This window comes from Convolutriloba macropyga, chromosome 9 (assembly GCF_964194025.1).
Source record: "Convolutriloba macropyga chromosome 9, txConMacr16.3, whole genome shotgun sequence".
Taxonomy (NCBI): domain Eukaryota; kingdom Metazoa; phylum Xenacoelomorpha; order Acoela; family Convolutidae; genus Convolutriloba; species Convolutriloba macropyga.
Window position 1 is genome coordinate 4,086,043 of NC_134476.1, and position 25,426 is coordinate 4,111,468.

At 36.3% G+C, this 25,426-nt stretch overlaps 2 protein-coding genes across 2 annotated transcripts; one reads left to right on the forward strand and one right to left on the reverse strand.

Annotated features, from left to right (window-relative positions):
• Positions 1-6,433: 6,433 nt before the first annotated feature.
• Positions 6,434-12,206, reverse strand: LOC142345966 (uncharacterized). The gene is made up of 3 exons (XM_075398433.1): positions 11,613-12,206; positions 10,517-11,202; positions 6,434-7,033 (listed from the first exon to the last, which is right to left on the reverse strand). Exons 1-3 carry the CDS (start codon positions 11,907-11,909, stop codon positions 6,604-6,606), a joined length of 1,413 nt encoding a protein of 470 aa, XP_075254548.1. The 5' UTR covers positions 11,910-12,206; the 3' UTR covers positions 6,434-6,603.
• A 6,388-nt stretch (positions 12,207-18,594) lies between these two features.
• Positions 18,595-24,250, forward strand: LOC142345566 (uncharacterized). The gene is made up of 2 exons (XM_075397664.1): positions 18,595-21,600; positions 23,334-24,250. Exons 1-2 carry the CDS (start codon positions 18,918-18,920, stop codon positions 23,519-23,521), a joined length of 2,871 nt encoding a protein of 956 aa, XP_075253779.1. The 5' UTR covers positions 18,595-18,917; the 3' UTR covers positions 23,522-24,250.
• Positions 24,251-25,426: the final 1,176 nt, after the last annotated feature.

A 25,426-nucleotide genomic window follows, 5' to 3' on the forward strand; every position in this document is an offset into this window, starting at 1 on the left:
ATAGCTTCGATAATCATAAGTTTTTCTACTGTCCGACAGGCGTCCGAAATTTTCCATTCAATGTCATTTGTGGCACCACGACATTCAACCAGATGTTTACCACCTGTGAACCTTTTTTTGGCATTTTATATAGTGTTTTCTATCATCAATTGAGATGCAGTAGACGTTTTTCCTTTTGAGTGTGGCAGCGTAAGTGGCTTCATTGTCTGAAGTTGGTCTTGGTTCCTTCCAAACAAAAAAATCAGTTCAATTAATCTTGAACATGAGTTTTGTTCAAGTAAGTCAAAATTTCAGACCTAAATCAAACTTAATAGACCCTATCTTATCTGTGAAAGAAACCGCTTTGTCAAATTAAAATTAAAACAAACGTTTCCGAATTTTACGTTCTTGGTCAGGTTGAAATTGTTTTACAAATCGTTAAAAGATAAAATGAATACGTATTTACATTTGTCTGAGACCAAACTTAAAACAATTCCAGAAACTATTCCAAAAAATTCAATCAAAAATTTTTCCTTATATACATTATTTAGCCTATTTACAACTCATATTTACATCTGTTATCAATTTATTTTAAAACATTCCTATTCCAGATTTTTCGACTTTGTCCAGCTTTTTGTATTTTCAGGAATGTTCCAAATTTGCCCTAAACATAAGTATTCCTCTTTTGGAGATTTTGCAAATTTCGTTTTGTAATGCACAAAAGGTTTTTTGGCCTATGTATCCTCATTTAGTCCAAATTATAATTTGAATTATTATTTTAACGTGAGTTCCCACCCCCTATATTCATCGCGTGCGTTTAGTGCCGGCTTCAGCTTGCTGATGTATATAGTTTCGATGATCATTAGTTTTTCTACTGTCCGACAGGCGTCCAGACTTTTTCATTCAATGTCATTCGTGGCTCCACGACATTCAACCAGATGTTGACCTATCTGTGAACCCGTTTTTTCTGTCATTTTATATAGTGTTTTCTATCATCAATTGAGATGCAGTAGACGTTTTTCCTTTTGAGTGTGGCAGCATGAGTGGTTTCATTGTCTGAAGTTGGTCTTGGTTCCTTCCAAACAAAAAAATTAGTTCAATGGTTCTTGAAGATGAGTTTTGATCAAGTTAATCGCAATTTCACAACTAGAGTAAACTTAATAGACCCTACGTTATCTGTGAAAGAAACCGCTTTGTCAAATTAAAATAAAAACAAACGTTTTTGAACTTTACGTTCATGGTCAGGTTGAAACTGTTTTACAAATTGTTAAAAGATAAAATGAATATGTATTTCTATTTGTCTGAGACCAAACTTAAAACAATTCTAGGAACTATTCTAAAAAATTCCATCAAATATTTTTCCTTATATACAATATTTAGCCTTTTTACAACTCATATTAACATCTGTTATCCTTTATTTAAACACATTCCTATTCCAGATTTTTCGATTTTGGCCATGTTTTTGCATTTTTAGGGTTGTTCCGAATTCGCCCTAAATATAAGTATCCCTCTTTTGGAGGTTTTGAAAATTTCGTTTTGTCATGCACGAAATGCTTTTTGCCTAATGTATCCTCATCTTATCAAAATTATAATTTGAACTAATATTTTAACGTGAGCTCCCTCCCCCTATGATCATCGCGTGCGTTCAGAATTTTTCATTCAATGCCATTCGTTGGGCAACGACATTCAACCATATGTTGAACCACCTGTGAATCTTTCTTTTGATGTCCTGTTATCCTTGTGTTAACATGGCGGCTTGTTTGTCCAACATAGATGGATCCGAATCCATTACATTTAATCTCATATACCACGTGAATTTTCAGGTCTCTATCGAAAGGTGATTTCAGGGTGGGGAGGCATGATCTTAATTACCGCGTTGTAAAAACCACTTGCAATTCGCATAGTTTTCTTCAATTTGTTTGCAAAATTTTGAGTGAGGTTGCCTCGGTATTTTAGAAAAATAGTTGGCTTACCATAAGATCTAGTCTTGTTTTTTTGATGCTCTTTTGGTGTTGGTCTTGTTCTCAGTTGGTCTTTACTGCCACTTATTATCTTTTCTAGAGTCTGATTCACTATTTTTGAAGACCATTTCTCTGGATAATCATTTTTGTTCCAGCAGGTTTTGTTCTTTTCAAGAACCTGATCGAAGGCCAACCAAATAGAGGCTGCATAAAAAACCCTGCGAACCGTCCCATGAATCACATTTTTCTTAAGTTGAAGTGGTGCACAGCTGCGAAAATTTAGGATTATTCCAGTGTCAGTTGGTTTTTGATACCAATGGCAGGTGATATTACTTTTGCTGCGCACAATTACGTTAATGTAGAGAAAAGCCAAAACCCCTTCCATGTCAACTTTTTTATGGTAAATTTCAGGTTGCTGTGTAAAGAATTTGCAAATTTTAAGAACTCATCCGGGTCAGATAATATCGTCCACATACCATTTAAAAAATTTCATCTCCTCATAACGCCCCACTGTCAGTGGGTTGCTGCAATAAGTACAAATCCAAACAACATCCTGCATGTTGGCGTATTCCTCATTCGATATCCTTTGGCATCTTGCATGAAACCAGTTTTTGCATGACTCAAAATCTACTCCTCGTCCTCGGAAAGTCACTCTCCAGTTACAGTCTTTGCACCTCCCGTTTTGGTCGGATCTCGAAGTATTTTTACTGAGCTCAGTTTTTTGCAGTGATGCCTCAAACGATTTCATCCACACGTTTGCTAGTATTACAGCCAGTGATGCACCCATAGCCAGGCCATCTAATTGTACATACCAAATCCCATTACATTTGAAATGAACATTCGTCATCGCAAGCTTTAGCAAACTTTTCATGGCGGATCTTGGGATATCTGGAGCTAGGTTGCTTCAATAGAGTTCTCTTAGAGCAATTTTTATAGCCTCTCCAACCGGAACGTTAGTGTACAAACTTTTTACGCTGCTCGTCATCTTCAAGCATCTTGCGTGTTGATTTCAAAGTTTGGGCCCAGTAGTTTCTGGAGAAATGGTGTCAGAAGTCTGTTTAACTTTTCGTAGCTGCTATCAGGTATCAAAAGAACTGGTCGGAGATGTGTATCTTTTATATGCACCTTTGCCAGGCCATAAAGCCTCGCTGGTTGTGAACCTGTTGACCTGAGTCTGATAAATTTTGTCAATAATTTTCCCTTGCTTCATTAATTGTTGCAGGCTGTTTTTGATCTGTTTTTCATTTTTGATCACAATATCATCTTTTGCACCAGTGATCTTTTGAAACTGATCTGAGTTTAGCACCTCATCAAGTTTTTCCCTGTACGTTGACTTCTTCATCACACAGAAACCGCAGCCTTTGTCAATTGGTACCGCCAGCAAATCATTGGCTTTCAGGTAATCATGCATTTTTTGACCCCTCTATCCCTTGGAGTTTCGCGTACATTTTTTGCATACCAATTTGCGGACGCCTCAATTTCACAAAGCTTCTCACCCTCAGTGTTATTCTCGCGTAACTCACGTACAAAATTGTCTACGTCTGCAAGGAAGTGAACCTCATTAAACTTGTCTCTCACAGGGTGTTTAGGTCCCAACGATAGGATGTCAAGTACAGATATTGAATGTTCACGACCATCCATTATCACAATATTACTATGGGAGCCTTTCCGCAGTGGTCTATCCTGTCTCTCAGACAGCTTATTGAGTTTTCCATTGAGTCTGTTTTGAACCATTCCGGAGTGATTATCACGCCTAATGCTGCCAACAACGGATGGCATCAGTTCTGGTCTCACATTCTCCCTAAAATTACTCCTATCTTTCTCAGATTTTTCCTTGAATACTTTACGGCCTTTCTCCGCACCGTTCATTTCTTGTTTCAGGAGCTTTAATTGAAAACTGTGCACCGCTTGTCCAGAAAAAAAAATTCATTTTTAGGAGCGCGAAACCTCAAAAAATCCGGAAATATTTCATTTTTAAGGCAATGTTTTAAAAACTCAATTCGGTGTTTGCAGCTAGTGACCTTATTTAGGGCTTTCAAGTAATCAAGATAAAGTTTGTATCAGTTTGGTTATTTCAAAATATACCTGAGCCACATCTTTGGTAGCAGCAACCACATACCTCAAAGAAGGTCAAGGACAGGGGACAATGAAGCCCGATTGTTCAGGAGCCCCTCCTCAGTCTGTGTCTGTTGCACCTTCCTTGCCATGGCTCTCGCTTTCCTCTGCCTTTTGCCCCAATTCTTGCCTTTTCCTTTCTTGAGCAGCCCTCTTAAATTGTATTGATGGCTTAATACTGTTTCAAAGGTCCTAACCTCCAGCCCAGCTTCCTGATGCAGCTGGGAAAACTTTCATGGCTGCGTCTTCCTCTTTCTCTTCGAAATCAGGTGCTCGGTTACGCTTAGCACCGGTACCTTAGACTTCAGCAGCTCCTGAAAAATATCATCTGTGCCTATACGTAGACAGTAAACAATAGCACTGAAGCGGTCTTTGCTCGTTCTAGGAAACGATGCCAACTCCGGCATGCTGCAGGGTTGGTAGTTGTGTGACCTGTGACGTGAGATTGTGTTATTTACAGGTCGTGCCACACTACCATGTCTTTCCTTTTGCTCAGATGACTCCTCTGAAGGAGATTTCTTGCGTTTTTGAACCAGTTTTGGATTTTCTGTTGAAGGAGACTCCGGGAACCGATGTAACTTTCCCTAAAAACTGTTTTTTGCTTGAATATGGGAGACTATTTACAGCGTGGTGAAGCGGACTTGCAGCCAAAATATGCACCATCTCGGAAAATCTATAAAACTCATACTCGCTAAAACACTAAAAACACAAAACTTCTCAAAGTACATTGCAATTAGCCCTTCTTTAGGACTTGTTTTCAAAATATTTGACAAAGTAATTGATGTGAAAGAAACCTATTTGTCAAATTAAAATTAAAACAAACGTTTCCGAAAGTCACGTTCATCGTCAGGTTATCTAATTTTTCTATTTGTTTCATCAGGAGATTTTTTTATTTAAATCATCTGAAAGTATTATTTCCACTTAGGCGTGATGCTGGGAAGTAAATTTTTTTTTAGGTTTTTTTTGAAATAGTCCCTGGTTCTTAAGATGGAATTTTGTCTGCATTTCCGTGGTATTTTTCACAATTTCTTGCATTTCATGTTTTTTTGTGCTCAATTATGCTTTTAATGCACAAAAGAGAATTTTGAACATTGAAAGAATTAGTAATTTTAAGTTATCATCAGGGGTCAGTTTTTGTTTTTAAACTCTTATTGTAAGGCTTCGAGATGACATAATTTTTGGCCTGTTAATACAATGCGGGTATATTCAGAATTTGTGGTTTAGTTCATTTTTTGCAATTTGCCCCTTTTCATAACTCTTTCTTTTAAGGGCAAAAAATAACTTTTGTGTTTGTTTATTCTGTACTTTTTAGCCTCCAGTTGAGATTCCTAAAATCAATGTTTCCGAGCCCATCAATCCGTTTGATGTGAAGACTTTCTCTTCGTATTCAATTTCTTTTCAAACAATTTTAAAGCTATACTTTTGAGAATCTTTGCAAAAGTTGGTTTTTTTGGACAGGTGCGTGCATTACCAGTCAACTTTTTACAAAAGTGAAATCATATAACCTTAATTTTTGTAATTAGAATAGATTTTTGCATATTAATTTCCATTCATGTGAGCAAACATTCCTTACCAAGTCTTCCATTCGAGAATTAAATGAGCACGCGCAACTTGATGGTAGTGAACGGGATAGATGACTAACTTTCGAAGTGATTCTCTGCAGTTTTCAGCCTAGGAACCCAGCTCAACAATTTTTGCTGAATGTTTTTCAAATCTTTGAGGTTTCAAACGGTAACACACCAAGCTGGGGTAAAAAAGCAGAACGGACTCAGTCATTGATCGATATATTCATAACGTCAAATGTAAGTTAGAACCCGCAATTTTGCGGAGTAAAACTTCAGTTTCTCTCCCAAAAAGTTTCCAATTTGTTATCAACTTGCTAACATTTTTTTCGTCATCGATCCCTTATACTAGTGCCCTTGCTTACTTGTGGACAGTCAGATAATACGCAATGGTAACTTGTCAGAAATCCCAGTTGAGAATTGATGAACGTTATCCAAGTTTAACTCTAAAAAAGTTGTCCAGCGTTACATATTCTCAAGTTGTCCAACTACGATTGAGTTTGCATTTGAGTTAAACATTAGAGAGAGAAAATATGCTGATAAGATGTGATTTCATGAAAACTTTCTTTTGACTGTTAAACTTGGATCGAGTTGATCAACTTTACATTCGGATTTCTTGCAAGTTACTATTACGTCTTATCTGAATGTCACAGGTATAAAGTTTGCTAGCACAGGTGTTAAAAGATGGCGTACAAATTGTTTTCGGATTTGCTTTTAAATTGGAGTTTTGTGTTAGTTAAGTTCAATTTTTTTGCAGGTCTCAATTCCTTCAATTCTGTTTTGAAGGTCGAGGTCTACGAAGCCATCGCAACAATATTTTGGTTACCTGGCCGCTATATTTGATATTAGATCAATGCAGTAAAAATACAAGAAACGATTTTTTGGCAATAATCCATCGCAATTGTTTCACAATTAATCCAGGTCAATTTTCACTATACAACTAGTTTCTTCGAGTATTTGTTAATTAATTAAATTAATTTTTGTGCTCATTCTTGTAGACCATCTTCCTGCTGTATTTCTGTTTTCAGAGTACTGGGTGTCGAGGGATTGCTCACAAATGCAACTGCTCCAGAAATATCGTCGTTAATTTTTTTGCCCTTTAAACCTTTTCTCCGTTTACCACCTGCTTTTGATTGCTTTTTGCCTCCTTTCCCGACTTTTGAACCTATACTCGCATTGGAACCTTTTCCTTTCGGATGTCCTTTTTTGCCACGTTCGGTTTTGACTCCTTTTCTGGCATTTGATTTGTAGTTGTATACTCTTGGAATGTTATGAGTAACGATATGCTTCCGTGATTCTTGATGAGTTAAATTAGAAGCACTTGTTCCTTCGTATGACGATTCGTCTTCCATTCGAGCTGATCTGAGTCTGCTCTCAATTCTGTTCATGGCTTCCGTCAAATTGATCATGTAACTGAAAGGAGCTCCTTATTTTGTTTAGATGATAAACTTTCGGACCTAACTATTGCGATATCTATTAGTTTCAAAATTTTTTAAAAAAATTGTCACAGATATGAATCTCGCAATACAAAAGTAACAGGACTTACTAAATTAAAAGCTGAGCATCCATGAATTCAAGATCTGTTTTAACCAGTCTTCAAATTTCATATAACTGGTTCCCGTTAAATGAACTTTTGTTCTCTCGAAAATGGCATAAATTCACAAAAAGGCAGGGAAATACTCCAAAGGTCGAGAGCTACAACGATTAAGCGGGTTACTTTTCTGAAGACGGTTAAAAAGCAATTGTGCGGCCTTACAGAGGAACTGAATTTCTACAAAGAATCGTGACGAATCGTTAACCCGTTAAACAATTTGCTCTTTGTTTCTAAATTAATCGAAAATGACTTATACTTTAATTAAAATCTCCTCTGGAAGAGAGATCATTTTTAATTGCTCTTGAACGAAGTTCAAAGCAAATATTGTTAATATGTGTGTTTTTTTTCATGCAAAATTTTTGCTTGACAGTTTTGACTTCGAGTCACTTCTACGCCCTTGACTTTTTGCGTTTCGCGCGATCTAAAATTTAGGCCCCCTCCCCGACTGAAGCAGGCTGCATTTTGCAATTGGTTAGAGCTCCCACTAGTCGTTCGAGAGCAATTCTTCCGACGTTTAGTCGGTTATGTTTAGGTTTTAAATCAACACTTAAAGAGCATACCTTTCAACTGAAACTTCACTATTGAAATTTGCTATGATGAACTGCTCTAGAAAGAAGTTTCAGTTATTAATTTAGAAGACTCGAAAAGTTAAGACTCGAAAAGTTGGTCTTAAATTTTCTGAATATATTTCTAAATAAACAACTACCTGTCTTTCGCTCTTTAGAACTCACTCACTTGAAGATTGGATTCAATAAAAGAACACACAAACTCTCAATTAATGAAGCTGCCAAAAGTCAAGAAAAAACAAAACTAACTGGTCGAATGCTTCACCAATTTGCATTATGAACAAAACACCTAGCAAAAAGCTTTTAAAAAAGCTCTAAATACTTTTCATCATAAGAAATTTTTATCCCACCCCAATTTAGTCGAATTGGGTAAAAAATGGAAGGACGTCAGAATTAAATACAAGTTCTGACATTAAAAAAATAATCATTTAAAATATGACCTTGTGTTTAAGTTATATCAGTTTATCTTTGATCGATGAAATTTGACTAGAGTTTAACTGTCTGACCTTTACAGCTCTTAAACTTATTACACATTATACATTTGTATGCTGTGTTGGAGTCTGCCATTTTTATGGGCTGAATGTAGATTACACAATTCACCTGTTCGTTCGTTTTTTTTTAATTTTGAGTCTTATGCAAAATGTTTTCTTAACCGTTCATTTTAAAATTTTCATAAAAACTTCAGCTCGCTTGATCGGTTTGGCTTTTCAACATGAACGTGATAACTAGTACTACTAGAGGGCAAAAATTTGCCAAGCGGTTCTCCTTGGGCTTTAGTTTGTTTTGAAACTGCTCAGGAAGCAAAGAGGCATGAAGAGCATTTTTCTCTCCCACCCCTCTTGCTCAGTTCGGCCGTTCTCCCCAAGCTTAAGCTTGCTTTAATTGAAGGCGACCCCTTACCTATTATTTGAGAGCAACGATTGAGGTTTTATTGTGGTTTTATTATCATTCTGATTTTGGCTTTATTATCATTCGGATGAAAGTAAGTCAGTTATCAATATAGGATTTTTCTATGGTCTGTTTCGAGGTTGTCTACCAAGATGCTCCTCTCTCCCTGCCCGCTCTCTCTATCTCTCTCGCTCTCTCTCTCTCTCTCTCTCTCTCTCTCTCTCTCTCTCTCTTCTCTCTCTCTCTCTCTCCTATCAATTTGGTTAGGAATACGACCATAGTTCTCGGTTTTCTTTGTAAATATTTGGACATGTCTCAGAAAAATATTATCTATGAAGTATTTTCAAATGGAAGATAACTCGATCGTCCTTCAAGGATCTATTTTAAGTCCATTGCGTTTCTTTTTCTATCTAACCTTTGTAAACAAATTTCTTGGCTTCCTTCTTTTGATTTTTCCTAAGAAATTTTTAAATTTCTTTGATGCTACGATTTGTCAGAATACGTTCATGTTCATTGGCCAGACCAAATCAGGTTAATGATACCTAAGAGAGCTAAGTAAGAGACGAACGAACTAGATCTCTATAATGCAAACTTTCTTTGTTGACAATTGTTGGTCATCTCAACTCTTTCCTCCAGTTTCAAGATGTTTCATCAAGATCATCTCATTACACGAGTAAATTTTCCTGTTGAGTTGATCTCGATCTCTGTTTTAGTTTAGTTGTTTGCTTTATTAACATTGTCTTGGCTAGATTATTGAAGTTGTCTATGTATTAAACTTTTGTTTTCGTAGCGTTTTTTGTTTGTTGCCGATAAAATAAGTAAATCATCATAGTAAAAATCAGTTTTTAAGAGAAACTTCCTTGTAAATTCAAGAATTCTATTCGAAAAATTTTCAATGGGGCATCGCTAAGTTCATCTGTCAAGAATTTTTGATTATCTATCAGAATTGCTCCGTCTTTGATTAATAACACTTCTGTTCTATGTAAACAACCTAATTGTACCAATAATGGTGGACTTTATTCTTACTTGGAAAAATTAAAATTTATTTGATGTGACGCTAGCCATGGAATATATACGATATGGAATATATTCATATTATCTGAAGGACAGTTTGATACATGATACATCTATTAACAATCATTAAAATTAATTGATTTGTTCCTTGAAATTGAAGAGTAATTTTTGTTCCTTGAAATTGAGATTATATTGATTTTTGGGATCTTTTCCTTCTGTGCCCGCCCCTCCCTCACTAAGCTATTCGCCTGCCAGTTACTGAGCACGTGTAATTACATAGTAAAGCATTAGGTAAAAATTTGATACGTGCGTCTCGGTGGCATAAATAAAATGATCCGATTTTAGTTCGTTGCATACCAAATGTACATCTATAATAGTTGGCGATGCCATTAAGCAGCCTGTCGATTGGCTCAGGCTTCCTAGAAATTCCTCAATTCTTATGAGGTGTTTTAAGAGTTATATTTGCACCCAATCATAATATGGAGCTCACGAGCTATTGGAAAAATCGATTTTTTTTCGTTGTTTATGAAAAATCGGGAACTTTGTGAAAAATTTGTGATGTGACCTAATTGTACCAGCGCATCTTTCATACAGCTCAAGAAGTTTCCATACCATATTCACGACCCTAATAACGATTTTCCCATTTTTTTATTTTTGTTGAAAATGGAACAGAGCGTGGGAAATTTGCAACGTTGAAATGATACAATTTCAGGTACTCGATAAAACTTGTTTGAAGGTACGGCACATTTTTGTAAATTTATTAGCGTGATTATAACGTGACCTAATTTTGTTCTTTTTAAAAAGCTTACGAATTATGTAAAAATTAAGAGCTCCCTGTTGTCACGACTGTCTTTTATATCAACCGCGATTTCAAAATCGGCCTCTGAATATGACTTATTAGCCTTACTGTTGAACTCGCCGTTCAAAATTCGACGTCGCTTTTCTTCATTTTTCTGTTTCAACTCTTCGATCCATTTATCAATGTTGTACTGACTCCCACCGAAACGCATTTCGTCCGCAAGCTTGTAAGCGTAATGTAAATTGCCGCGAAATTTCACCCGAACGGGGGAAATTAACACACCAATGTCGGGTAATTTCAGTATGGTTCGTTTTATGGGCTCCGTTTCTGTTTTTGACGGCTTGATTTGCTGGGAAGCTTTTAGTTCCGGATGTTTGAACTCCTCAACTGTCTCGACTTTTGGCCCGTATTGCCAATCGCTGTTTCGCTCCTCGACAGCTTTGGTAAAAATTGTGTCAGGATACTTCACGCCTCGGTAATTGCAGATATTTTGCATACTTATCGAGAGTAAATCGGTTTCGGGGTTGCAAACAGTCTCCATAGAATGCAGTGATTGGTTGAACCCAAATCGGTCCATCATTTCGACATTGATGGCACGGAAAAGGTAGTTCCTGGTTTCAAGGAGCTTCCGGTAAGTTGGGGAATTCGATCGTGAGTTGAAAGTGTCGGAATTTGCGAAGACTATTCTGTCTTCTGTTTCATCACTGCTCGGTTTCTTAAGCAACTAAAATATTCAGCGACCATATTCTGCTTTCTGTAAATGAACCATTTTTTAGCAACAAATGAACGCTGAAACCGAATAAATTGACTAGATATTTGCAGCGTTCTTTTTGAATGCAACATGTAAATTTTTGTATGTAAATCTTAAAACAGTGAAAATGAAAACATTTTTTAGTGTTGGATATTCTTTGTTTTGTTTAATTTTGCGACTAGAGTTGAACTATTTTTTAAACTTCCACGTGTAGTCGAAAATATTGCAATGTTAAGCTGGACAACAGCTATCTACAAAAATACAGTTGATAAAAATAAGTATACTGTACTCTAAAAGCCTTGAATCGTCAAGGAATTGTAACGTATAAACGGATCAAAATATGCTCCATAAGAGAGCAAAATAAGCGTAAAGGAAAAGTGTACCTGACACCGTGTGTTGAACGTGCTGGGTCTGAATTTCGGTGGCCCTCTAATCCAGTCTTTATTATCAAATGGAAGCAGGTGGCGACTGCTTCTATTCCCTTCTGTCTCTTGAACCCCTGTCCCCCCACTAATACCAGTAAGTTGTTCATCTGACTTGGTTAATCCCAGTGTCTTACTGCGGTAAAAACTGCTTGGCTCTGTTAGCAAACTGGCCGTGGTTTTGTGTGATCGACTGGAGCAGGTTCGAAACCCAGCGGGGCCAGAATGTCGGTGGTGGAGGTTGGAGTTGGCTGTCATTTCGCATAAACGATCGAAAGGTCAATAATTTTTATTTTGTTTGTTTTTGGTTAACTATTGTTCATTGCTGGTGATAATTTTTTTCGCAAAGTTTCAACTAAATATTAACAGTTATTTACATTACGTTACTGCTGACGCGGTTGATCAAACTTCGCGGTTTTATAAACTCAGTATGTTTTGTTTAGTTTTGAGTAAATGCAAACTGCTTTTTTAAATCGAATGCCTGCAAAAATAACTACTTAAGGTTAGCTTTTTAATACAGCTTTAATTTAGTTGCTTATCATTTGAGAATCTAGCATTTCGAGAGATTTTTTGTAGTGATAATTTGTAACCGATTTAATTAAGTTGACAATTTTTCATATCAAGATATTAGGTTTTATTGAATTTCAGTCGGTGATAATTATTTTGTATAATGCGAAGCGGAGTGTTCAGAAAAAACCTGAAATAGAATATATTAGAAAGAAGCGGTGTTCTGACTTTGATTTTGCGAGAAAACGCTAAAAATATACAAATGCTGGTATTGTGAATTTTTGCTGTATTTGTGTATCTCTTTAGTCTTAATTACAATTTTATGACAAAATCGTGACGCTAAGTGATTTTGAACAAAAACGGGAAATGAGCTCTTTTCTATCTGATGTTGCTGCTTCCTAATGCGTCTCGTGTTGTAACCATCGATTTTATTAAACCTGGTTTTAAGAAGTTAAGCTGTTTTATTTTCTCTGCTAAATAACTTAGTAGATAAAACACAGATTGTAACACGCCTTAAAGAAGAATTATTCAGTCAAATAGATCAAATCTCGATAAGAAACACTAATCAAAGTTCATGTCTTGATAATATTGCATGTTGTGAATCTTCGATTTGAGACTTCATACGAAGTCTCGTCTTCTGAGCAAGTGAATAATCGTGAACAATTTCGCTCGCTTGAAATTGTTCCCTTTTCCACGTGATCTCAGTCCCCTAACAAGAGGCGAAATTTAAGCCATTGCAATTATTGGGGAAACGGGACAAACGGAAAAGATCCCAATTATTATATACTATTATAATGCTTGGGGGGGGGGGGGAAGTTGTCATCACTATCACTATTGCAAATATATTGTTTTAGATTGAGAACGGTTTTACTGATATGCCGTATGAAGTAGTTGGTATAACAAAACTGATACCAACTTTACAGGATCAGAACTATAGTGGTTTTCATTATTTGATGTTGCACTATTTCAACTTAGGAGCTTGAGAGAATTAAAAAGAAAGATTTTAAAGATAATTGAAGTTTCGATTTTGCGCTATTATTCCTTTTTTTAGAAGAAATTGGAATGTTCTGTTGTTGATTCCTGGCAAAGTTTTATAGCATGTACAAGTTTATTGTCTACAAGTTTATTGTTGAGTGATCTCAATTGCTCTCATTCTAAAATAAAGTTTGTTGCTAAATTAAATGAGCGATGGCAGCAAAGCAGGTATCGCTTAATAGTTAAGATTTAGGACGGCCACTCAGGACGTAATGGGTGCGAACCCCTGTGGAGTGGTTTTTGTAGCACCATAAAAAATTCTCAGTTACACTACCTCTAAATTGCCGCCTCCTGTCATTTGAGAGCAATTCATCCGACGTTAGTCGGTCTGTGTTTATTAAGTGCTCTGGAACCAGTGATTCACCAATGATTTCGGTTTAATTGAAAAATTAACTCAAATCCGGAATATTTAATGGAAAAGTATTTTTTTTTTCATTTTTCGTACATTTGTTCTACGCCATTTAACCCTGACTCATGTATTTTAGGAGTGTTATGACAATAAAATAATTGAATTGGTTCTTTTAAGGACATTCAAAACAACCGACGCCGCAACCGGTTGAGGAAAGAGGAAAAAACTTTTTCTGACTTTACTGACTTTGATACGTGCACCGCTCAGTTGATCACTATGAATTGATCATCAGTGGAAAATTTGTGGCTAGAAGAACAGAAACAAAAAATGGAGGACAGATGTTTGGTTCTCTTTTAAACATGGTTTCTGAAATTGTTCCACAATTAATTGAATCATGAAATGAGACTCATTTAGCGTGAGTTAGTTAATATACAAAAACTCCAGATTTTCAGTTAACGTCAAAACCTCTATTTTCATACTTTTTCGTCGATTTGAGGCATAAACAATGAAAAGAACTGGTTTGATTTAAATAATACAAAACTGGATATGTACTTTTATAGGACACATGAATTAAAAATAACTTGAAAAAACTTGACTTAATCTTCAACTTTATCTTCTGACCATTCGATCTTTAACTGGATCTTCGACTGGAGCTCGAGTCAATTTGAAGCTCGAGTCAATTTGAATGGTTAACGTTTCATCATTGACTGAAAAAAATAAAGTGAAAAATCTGTTTAAAAAGTAATTTCAAATTAATCCTTTTTGGGTTCTTAAGCTAATCATTAAGATCATGTCCGTAACTTTATTCTTTGATATTTGGAGATACTTGACACCTATGTTTGAACATTTGGAGACTTGAGAATTCTGTGCTACGGACAGTCTCGCACGAGCCGTCTGGTTGCACTTCTTTTGATGTTGTTTTCCCGTGGGAGTTCGCGAACAACGAATATATAGTTCCAATATAGAAGAATAACGAATTTTCTGGTTCGTTTAATTCATAACTGACAAGAAGAATAAATCAAGCACACTATTAAATGAACCAGAAGAGGTTAGATGGACGGGACCATGTGGTCGCCTCAAACATCTGCCCTGGGAAAACCCTGACTTGTTAAAGTTTACAGAAAAGGAGAAATGATCAACTATTTTAACCAAATTTTAAATAAACTAATTTAAGCTAAAAAAACTAAAATAAACTTAAACTAAAATAAACTAAAAAAAATGCACTCGAAGTTTCCCAGATGAATTCTCCTACATTTAATTTATTAGGTATTCTGGCATCCTGAGGTTCTTGGGTAAGCAATAGACCAAAGAATTCTCCAGAGTCTTACTGGTGATCTTACGCCGGAAAGTGGATGAAAATATCAACACGGTCCATCAAGGCCCTTCATATTAAATTTCCGGGTTGATATTTCTTTCACTCTTCTAAATTGATCACCAGGCAAAGTACAAAGACCTATATTGACACACTATTCACATATCTTTCTTACTAGCTCCATGTTTTTAAAAATGGAGGTTTCTCTCAAAGAATTGTTTTTTTTTGATAAACAATAAATCGTTTTTTTCATTTCTTGAATTCCTCCTAACCTCAACAAGTTGTGTAATTTGGCTCCATGATATTGTATTTAGTGTTTATGAAACTTACTGTTGGGCCTAATTTCAAATAGCAAATTGACATCTAGTTGATTTCTTGGAACAAAATGCCGTAACTTTGCCAATACTCCGCACTTATTTGCAAGACTAAATATTATCCTTCCGAAGTGTGGCTTGAAAAAAAATTTTTATCAATTACTATTCTCAGGTACCTAAACTCTGGTTCTTCCAAATTTATTGAATGAACTGAAAAGACATTTTTGGAAGCACTTGTTTTAAAATCTACTTGCGCACTTTTTTTAACGTTAAGTACTAGTTTATTGACGATCAGCCACTCATGTACCGTATCTATGTCCTTTCTCACTAACTAAGGTTCACATCCAATATTAAGTATGCTTTTATCGTCGGCGAAAAGTAAAACGTCCACATTACTGTTTATAGTAGGCAAGTCATTGATGTAGATGAGGTACAAAAGTGGTCCAAGAATTGAACCTTGTGGGACACCACAGGGGATCGTTTTCTGATTGGATTGCATTCCATTTACTCCAACGTATTGTAGACGGTTTTGCAGATAAGATTCAAACCATTTAAGTGCAATGCCACGTACTCCGTAGTGCTCGAGTTTATAGAGTAAAATGTCAGGTTCAATCATATCAAACACTTTCTAAGGATCCAGGAATAAGCTCCCGGTACTTGACTTACCTGGGCTTGATCGTGTTTTTTCAGTTATTTCAACTAACGCGTCTATTGTACAGTATTTGGGTCGAAATCCAAACTGTTTGATATACAACAATTGATACTTTCCTAGTAAGGAGTAAAGCCTGTTGTACATCACTCTTTCAAACACTTTACTTTACTTCAAACTGGGAGCAGTGAAATCTGTCGATAGTTGTTTTTATCAGTCTTGGAATCACCCTTGTTTTTTGGAATTACTTTTGCTAATTTGAGAACCTCAGGGAATGCACCATTTTTCGAAAGAGGTTTAGCTGGAAGATAACTTTTCACAGACGTACCAATGCTAACAAAAAAATCTTTAAACCTTTCGGCTGTCTGATTTATTATCAATGCTCTGCTCGCTGTCCAATGATGGTTCATCTCTATTTAATATACTTTTCCCGCACAGATCATTCATAAGTTATATTTGTCTGCAATGTCCAATACATACAGGTAATTTAGATAAATAGAAATCTTTTTCGCTGCTTTAACTTCCTTTTGAAATTTCCCTCGGTGATAATTAAAAATTCTTCGGCTTGCATCGCTGCCTGTTTCTTTCCACTTTTTATGAGCATTATTTCCTTTTGTCCTTGAGTTTTTTAAATTTGTTCGTGAACCAGTTGGGCCGGCGTCTTTCTCTTTTTTGCTCAAGTGGGAAGTTATGATCGGTTACATTCTGAAAAGTGCTATGAAAGCATTTGAAGGCACTGACTATTTTTTCTATGTTTAAAGAATCATTGCAAATAAGCGCTTCATGTAAGTTTTTCCTGAATTTTTCTTTCTTTTTACTGCACTTTAAATTTTTCGTATCCCGATAGACTTGACAATGGTTTTGATTTTTTTTGATTTGAGATGTGAGTTGTCAGTATGATGGGACAGTGGTCTGAGAAGGTCTCTCGATCCATTACGGAAAGCTCAGGCTTGTCTAAATTCTTACAAATGAAGTGATCTAGACATGAGGATGAAGCTTCGCCAAAACGAGTTGCTTCAAAATGGAGGAGATGGGAACCGGCTGCCGTTATACTAGTTTTATATTCTTTTGTTAGGTTATTTTTGCAATAGTATTAAAGTCAGCTGTCAAAATCAATACCTTTTTCAAGCTTGAATGCTGTTGCAGGAAACCATCAAGGATTCTAATAAAATTTTTTTTCGCGTGGGGGTTGTAAATAAGACACACACTGATCATGTAGGATCCTTTTCTGAAAGAAGCATGGATTGATTCCACAAATATGCTGGAAATTTGTTTTACGGTGCATACTTTATTGTGAACTTGGATTATTATACCTCTCCCTTTTCCATTTCGTTCTGTTATGTAATGCCTGTAACATGGGTGAAGATCGAGCTTCGGGTCGTCGTCATTTTTAAGCCAAGTCTCGGGAAGTAAATCAAGTCGGGAGGGTCTTTAAAACTTAGGACAAGTGCTTCTAAGTCCTTATAGTGAGGTTCTAGAGATCGAACATTCATGTGTAGGACACTGAAATTAGTTTGTCATTTCCATATTTTAGCACGATTTTGATTTTATACTGCACTTTGGTCATGCTTCGAAAACGCAAAACTTGATTATTATCATATTGAAGCAATATTCCGCCCTCATTTGGGTCCGTGATTTTGTTGTGCCTATCTTCAAAAATATGTTTCCCGCCCTTGTCCAAGCGCTTCTATTATCTCATCTGATCGCATCAATCTGAGGAAATTGAGTCGAGTATTTGTGATTTCCTCCACTGTATTAACATTTTCCCTGTTCTCATCTTCTAGCAGCTTCTTTTTGTTAATAAGCTTCTCAACTTTTGCAACTGTGCGTGCAAACTGTAGTATAATTGGCTTTTTGATGTTAGACTTGGCAATCTATGGACGATAGATAAATCGTTCAGGTCAACCTGAGCTATCTTCTGCGCCACTTCAATAATTTTTCCATTCTAGTCTTTGTAGATTCAGTGACATGTTTCCCTTCATCATCCGTCGTGTATCCAGCCATTCCAATAATTTTAAGATTATCACGCCGATTTTAGTTTTCCAACTGTTCATTTTGCAAGAGGATCTTCAATTCAAGAATTGTTTTTTCTTTCCATATTGACGTTTACTCTCTGATTCAGATCCTCCTTCATATTGTTTACAGGTTGCTCCATTGTCTTCATTGTAGAATTCAGTTGTTCAGATAAACTTTTCGTTACATTTTCCATTATTTTCGGTAGAACTTCGGATAGGGACTTTTGAATGGCTTTATCTATTATTTGTTGGACTTCAGCACCTTGTTCACATAAAGACTGAGAACGTCGCAGGTTTGTTTTTTGCTTGACTCGTCAACAGGGGTTGATATGATCACTGAGGATGAATTGTCATGATATCTTAACGGACCCAATCTCTCGTCTGTGGAAATCAGGAACCCTTCGTTTGTTGTTGAATCATCTGCAGTATTCATTTTTCCAATCTTAAACTATTTATTAAGTTTATCACAACAATTAGGCAATGTAACATTGTTAAGAATATAATGAATAGGATGAAGCTATCTTCTTAATGGTACGAGAAGTAAATTGATGTACAGATTTTGTGTTCGCTCAATGAGGTTAAAAGTTCTTGCGTAGTGACTAAGCGATTAAAAAAAATGCTATAGCAAGGTGCAGATGTTGACATAATTTTGCGCCAAAACTTAGAGGATGTTCAGCGAGCGCAGTTGCTGTGCATATGAATCAGCACTGAATTTGAATCAGCATTTCGTAAATTTAAAGCTGTGTGTGTGTGTGTTTAAGTTATGAACTGATCTTAAGTTATCCATCTTGGACATATCTCAGCTCCTCTTTTTGTTTCTGTGTATGCTATAACAAGTTTGTTTTCTGCGCAATTTGTTGATTGCCTTCTAAATATTCGCTCTTTACGTTAAAAGCTGGCAGGTAATTACATAACTTAGCTGTTCAATATGAATGCCGAGTTGGGTATTTCTGTAGCTGTTGCCATTGTGCTGGATCCTTTACAGATATGTGGAAACTTAACTTCAAATTGGTATCTTTGAAACACCCCCTTACTTTTTTTTATAAATAACCCAAGTGTCGAGGGTTTTTTTCCTTCAGAATGTGATGATTAGCAATTCCCTCCGGCGCAGTTTTCCGCCATCTATGTCTACGGTGAATATGCCACCACCTATTCCAGAAATGTCACCTGTCAACCTTCCTCAAATGGGGGCTAACAACTACATAAACCAATCTGGAATGTCCCTACAAGGACATAGCAACGCTCCCAACCTGACTGACACGGTCGCTAACCAATCTCACATGCAGAAACTGATCTTAGAAGAAAAATCGCGAAGTGAAAAGCATAAATTGAACTACGAAAAGCTCAAAAAACAAACTGACCAGTTGAATTCGGAGTTTAAAACTCAAGGATATGAGCTACAGAATAAAAACGAAGAAATAAACCGAATGAAAGAGAAATTTAACAATGTCATTGGAGGTTTAGAATCAGAGTTGAAACGGAAGAGTCAGCAAATTGAGGAACTCGAAAGTCAAGCTTTGAGCTCTGAAAAAATGGAAGCTATCAAGTTCCAGGTCATTTCGGATCTGCAAACGACGTTCAAACAACGTATGCAAGATATGGAATTAGACGTTGAAAAATATCGAGGAGATTTTAATAAACTAAGACACGACCACGCATTTTTGAAATCTGAATACGAAAAGCAAGCTTACGAGTATAGCAAAAATTTAGAAGAATTGAATTTCAAGCGGGAATCTGAGAAAAACGAGTTATTAGCATCGAAAGAGCAAGTTGCTAAAATTGCCGAAGATGAAAGATTAGCTTCCGAAGATAAAATCAAAAGTCATGTCAAGGAAAACGCTTTTTTGAAGCAAAGGTTACTTTCTCAACAAGCTATGAACTCGGAGCTAAATCAACAACTTGAAAAATTGCGCAATGATACTGATCTTCGAGATCGTGGTCATGTTAAAAACATCACAGATTTGGAGGCCAAAATCAAGATTTTTGAAATGGAAAAAGTTAGTCTTTCTAGTCAAATTGAGAAGTTAAAGACAGATATTATCGATCAAGTTAATCAATTACGTGATAAAGAAGCTCGAATGAATGAAATTGAACGCGATAATCAGCGGGTTTTGCACGATAACGAAAGTTTATCGCATCAAATTAGTATCAAAGAAGGCGAATTAAAACTTGCAATGACCAAATTTGTAAATTACGATTCGGAGCAAACTACAAAATTGAAAGAACTCATGGAAGACGCCATTACGGAGAAAGAGGTTGCATTCATGCAAGTTGAAAAATTTAAGCAAATGTCAGCAAATAAAGAACGGGATTTTACCCGACGATTGGAAAAATCGAAAGAAGCGCATGGTGTCGAGTTGAACCAGATTTTGGAAGAAAAAGCGCAACTTGAGTCAGGGTTAATAACAGCTGAAAGCGACGTTAAAACTTTGACTGAAAATTTGAAAGAGCAGAAATTTGACCTAAACGTCTCGGTCACCGAATGCTCGAATTTGAAGGAAGAGTTATCGAAATTCAAAGCGGAGAACGAAGAATTTAAAGGTGAGTTACTGCTTAAGGACAGTGACTTGAAAGAAAAAGGTCAAGAAATTGCAAGTCTGGAAAAAAGCGTGGACGAACTTCAGTTTCAGGTGAAAAATTTGTCATCGCAGTTCGAAACTTGCAACATTGCAAAAGATTCGTTCGAAAAACAAAATGTAAAGCTAAATTCACAAGTTCGGGAAATGGAGACGAGTTTGATAACCATAAAACACTCAGAGCGAAGCCAATATCAGGGAACTTTACAAGAATGGTTCCAAGAAAAGTCAAAACTGAACGCCAAAATTAATGATTTGACTCGAGAAAACGAAGTTTTGGAGAAGAAACTTAACAGAGCTGCGAAAGTTCATCTAGGTATGAAAACTAGCCTGAGAAATAAAGTTGCGAATTTGAAGAAATTGTTGGACGAGTCGATTGCGAAAATTAAGTTTTTGGAACATAACGAACAGAAAACGAGGGGGATTGCCAGAGAAACGCATGACCAATTAAGGAAAGAATACAAAGCTTTGCTCAGGCAACACGAACATTTTAAGGATATCGTTCGAGTTAAAAGTAACTATGACCATGCGGCTTTTGTGCCTGAATTAGCTAAAAGTGCGAAATATGACCAAAGATGGATGCATTCTGATTGGCTAATGAATGATCCAATCCTGGCCAATCGGAAACTGAACGAAAGGTTGCTTCGACGTGATTGGATATTGAATGATAGTGGCTCGGCCAATGAAAACCAGTCGTCTGAACATCGTCAAACCCAAGCCAACCCAAAGCCGGGTGAACCACCGCAGCATCTGTCCGAGGTTCCGGGAGGTCTCTATCAATGGACGGAACTCGAACAAGCTCGAAGGACGCTAGAAAAATTCAAGAAAAGTCAGCGAAAATACGACGAATTGCAGCATCTAGCCGAGTTCCGACACGCTGGAAGCTTGATGTACGATATTTCGAACTTCACTCTTCCCGAAATGCCTAATTTGGCTATTCCAGATGTCCCCGGCTCGGATATTTTCCCAGATTTGGGAATTAGCCCGGTCGCTACAAATGATTTGTTGTTTGATCACGAACATCTGATGTCGTCGGAACGAATCAGAGATTTGATTCCGGATGATTTGTTCCTGTTAGAGGAGCGACCGGATTCCCCTCATGGGAGACACGGAGACTTGCTGCTGAATGAAAGTGAAGAGAACAGAGGTGATGAAACTTTGCCTGAAGAAAGCAGACCAGGAGAGAACGAAGGTGAGTGCCGAATTGTTTGAATCGGAGAACTTTTTAAAATAATTTATGTGTGGTTAACTCTTTAATACATTTAATCCAAAACTAGTTAAAACAGCCTTTGAAATTCGCGATAAATATTTGATAAAGTCAGTGCAAGCAACGTTTGCCAAATAAGCAATTACAAGGCAAAATTAATAAGTTTATGGTATATTTGATGTCCTAGCGAAAATAAACGTAACAAGGATGGTCGGTAATGTGTGCGCACACGTAATGTTTCAACTATTCCAAGGCCGAACAATTTATAAATCTTAAGGACAAAAGAACCGTTGTCTGTTGTTTTTTTTTTTTGAAGCTGGAAAAAGTTGTGCTACATGAGCATGCTGACAGGTCTATGTAGTCTGTCCCATTAACTTGAAATAATTTAACGTTCGAAAACCTGAGAAACATGCAATTGAGCATGAATTTTGTCATTTGAATGTCAACGCTTTTGCCATAAAGCCATTTCATTTTTTCTTTACATTTCCAATTTCAATTTTATTTTTTGAAATCTGTCTTGTTTTTTTGAATGTTTGCTTATTTCAATATTATGGGCCATATTATATATGTTATTAATTGCTCTCGAACGAAGTTTTAATCAATTATTGTAACCGTGTTGGTCTTCTTATGTAAAATTTTTGCTTGACCAATTTAGCGCTGTTGTTCTAGCATATTCTGTGACTTCTCGAGTCACCCTTTCACGCTTCACTTTTTCATTTCTAGTGATTTAGGTTGCTCTTATTCTGAAATGAAGTTTGTTGCTAATATAAAAGTGACTGTTAGCGGTTGAGTAAAACAGTTGAGCAAAAACACTTAGTGGTTACGATGTTTGACTGCTATCCGTGAGGTCGCGGGGTCGAAACTCTCTCTGAGAACCGAAGCGCAAAACTGTGGATTCTTTGCTGTACTTTTTAACAATGTTGAAAAACGCTCTTGAAAACGAAATCTGATAACTGCGTTCAAATTCGAATTAGCAAAATGATTAATCTGGTAGATAACTATCTGGCTGCCAGGGAAAACTAATTAGAAGCTGTTACTGTTTTCATTTTTTTAAAAAAAAATTCTCTAATAAATCACTGGTGTGTGTGTTGCTGTTAATAGCCGCCGGTTTGAGATTATCAGTTTTTCAGTTTTTTGAAACTCTAAGAATCTCATACTCCAACAAATTTTTTTTCATATAAATCCGGTGCCTCTTTGAACGTTTGTTTTGAAAACGCAGACTTGTTGCTCGGCTGGTAGTGAAAGAAATCATATACAATCCTGGATTACTCATTCAGAACTTTATACTTTTGTGCTGAATTCGAGCACCTTGTTTGACAATACCTTTTCAGCATAAAAAAATTCAAACAAAGCAATAAAGTAAAAAATTAGGAAACTGAAATTATAATGAAGTTTGGCTTTGTTTTTGTTTAATTGCTCTCGAACAAGTTTGTAGCAATTATTTAAGTCTTGCGGTCTGTTTTAGCAATTTTTCGATTGGCCGGTTTTTTTGTCTGACCCCTTTGACTTTTCTTCCTCAAAAACGGGATAAACAGGTAGCGCTCGGAGGGCGTCAAGTTACTGAGCAGCTCTGTTAGAGTCTTACGCCTTACTAGTCTTCGCCGAAATTGTTTTAAGGAGACAATTTCATGATGTGAAGAGCGGTTCTTTATCATCTGAAAAGATTGACACGAGGCTGTTCTTGTTTTTGCCGTGACGTATTAAGTCCACTGTTTCAGATGAACGGCCTGCAAACGAAGATCAGCAAGTTGAAGAAAGAGCTCAAAATGAGGAAAATGAAAACGTCAATTTACCACCTATAGGGCAAAATGAAGGCGCCGGCGCTGACGGTCAACTGTTTTCTATAGGATCAGACAGTTACAAAGTGACCCCACTCGCGAGTGATGATGAACCTCAGTTTTTATGAATTGAAACAAGTGCAATATTATTTTAACTGACCAAATTAATTTTTGTACCCTTATTATATCAATTTAATAGACTAAATTTTCATACTATTTATGCTTTATATTCTTAAAATAAGTCTCCCGTTAACAAAATTTCGAGAACCCCTTTTTGAAAAATTTGGGTTATGTATGGAGCTGTAATTTGAATGATGCCTTATCTAGACTCCACTTTTGGATATGAGCTTAAAAAACTCCAGAAAAAAATGTCAGTCAGTTTAGTGCAATAGTTATTTCTCGACCAGCCTTTTTAGCCTGTCAGGTAGCAGTGAGTTAGTCAACGTGCTCATGATAAGTTTTCCAGTTCTTGTCATTAAACCACTATTTCCAGTTATCTCCTATTTATCATACTAATTGCCAAATTAGTGTCCTAATTGCCATCAATGCTTTTTATTAGTGTGCAGTAAAGCCGGTAGTTTATAGTTGTTACTGTCAGAATTTCCTTGTGGTATAAATGTAAATTAAGCTTTCGAAATGTAAATATTGTTCATGTTGTTATAAGTGATGACTGAAGTCATGAGCTGTAAATAGATTTTTAGCACAAAATTAGTATTCAGAAGTCAAAAGTAGCAAAATTCAACGCGACAAGTTAAACAGATCAGACCGAAAACTAGAAAAGGACTTAGAATTGAAACTAAAGTCTGATGGATAATTTTCTGTTTAATGGATATCTGGCGGCCATAAAAGTTTTACGCTGGCTGGCTGATATTTCACCAAAATGTATTGCATCCTTATTGAAATTGAATTGAATTTGTCCACTCTTCGTGGGGTCTGTTTAACAAAAATACAAACAATTGCTGAAAATGTATCCGCACCAATTGAAAGAAAGTTTTTAATTGCTCTTGAACGAAGTTCATATAATTAATGTAAATGTGTTGGTCTTTTTTATGCAAATTTTTCGCTTGACCATTTTGCGCTTTTCTTCTAGAACATTCTTTAACTTTTCAAGTGACTTTTTCACGCTTTCGTTCTTCATTTTTGAGTGATCTCCATTGCTCTCACTACGAAGTAAAGCTTGTTGCTAAATTAAAATCGATTGCAGCATAGCAGAAGAAGGGACTGATAGCCGAGTGGGCAGTGGTTTTGGTCCGGGAGCGGGAGATCAATGATTCGAATCCCTTGCAACCTTAAAGAAAATTTATCTCGGCTACAGTCGCTGCATTAAATTGCCTCGCCTGTCGTTCAAGAGCAATTCTTCCGACATCAATTGGTTTATGTTTATATAAATCAATTGGTGTAATCAAATTATTTAGGATGTGAAGCATTCGAAGTATTTAGAGATATTATAGTCATAAAATTATAGTTACGGGAGTAAATTATTTCAAACTGAACCGGAAAAATTTTTTTACATCTCGAGCAAATTCAGAGTAAGCTTGCTGCATTCAACTTAACCTTGGATGAATTTTTTGGCAAGCATAAGGAAATGCAAGAAATGCCTGATACTGTTAAAACTGCACTATCACCACAATCGGAACTTCAGGTTGAAAAAGGTGCCGAATAAGTTTCGCGATTTGTAACTAATGAAATTCCGTGGTTGCCCGATACTTTCTTCAGATTTTTGCATTTTATGTCAACTAAATGACACGGAGAACTTTGAATATGCACAATACACTATCATTCTTTTGATATATTGTGAAGTAGATCAATTGAAAATACGCAACTTTTTCGATGTGTATTAAGTGCTCCTTTTCATTTTTCTTTACATCGAATCGAGTGAAGTAAATAGAGTGGAACACGGTGGTCATTAGACCCTAGCGGCTCTTTAATGTTGAATATTTGAATATTGCTTGAGCCTTACTGTTTTTAATTCCTCTCGAACGAAGTGCATTTTTGCTCTTTTCTTCTAGAACATTCTTTGACTTCTCAAGTGA

Excerpts from the sequence above, each read along its gene's own strand:
- LOC142345566 (XM_075397664.1), top strand. The coding sequence starts at position 18,918 with ATGATTAGCAATTCCCTCCGGCGCAGTTTTCCGCCATCTATGTCTACG. Across the intron at positions 21,601-23,333 it reads CAGACCAGGAGAGAACGAAG|ATGAACGGCCTGCAAACGAA; the intron begins GTGAGTGCCGAA and ends CCACTGTTTCAG.
- LOC142345966 (XM_075398433.1), bottom strand. The coding sequence starts at position 11,909 with ATGACAGCCAACTCCAACCTCCACCACCGACATTCTGGCCCCGCTGGG. Across the intron at positions 11,203-11,612 it reads CGTTCAACACACGGTGTCAG|TTGCTTAAGAAACCGAGCAG; the intron begins GTACACTTTTCC and ends TGAATATTTTAG. Across the intron at positions 7,034-10,516 it reads ATAAAAGACAGTCGTGACAA|CAGTTACATGATCAATTTGA; the intron begins CAGGGAGCTCTT and ends AGGAGCTCCTTT.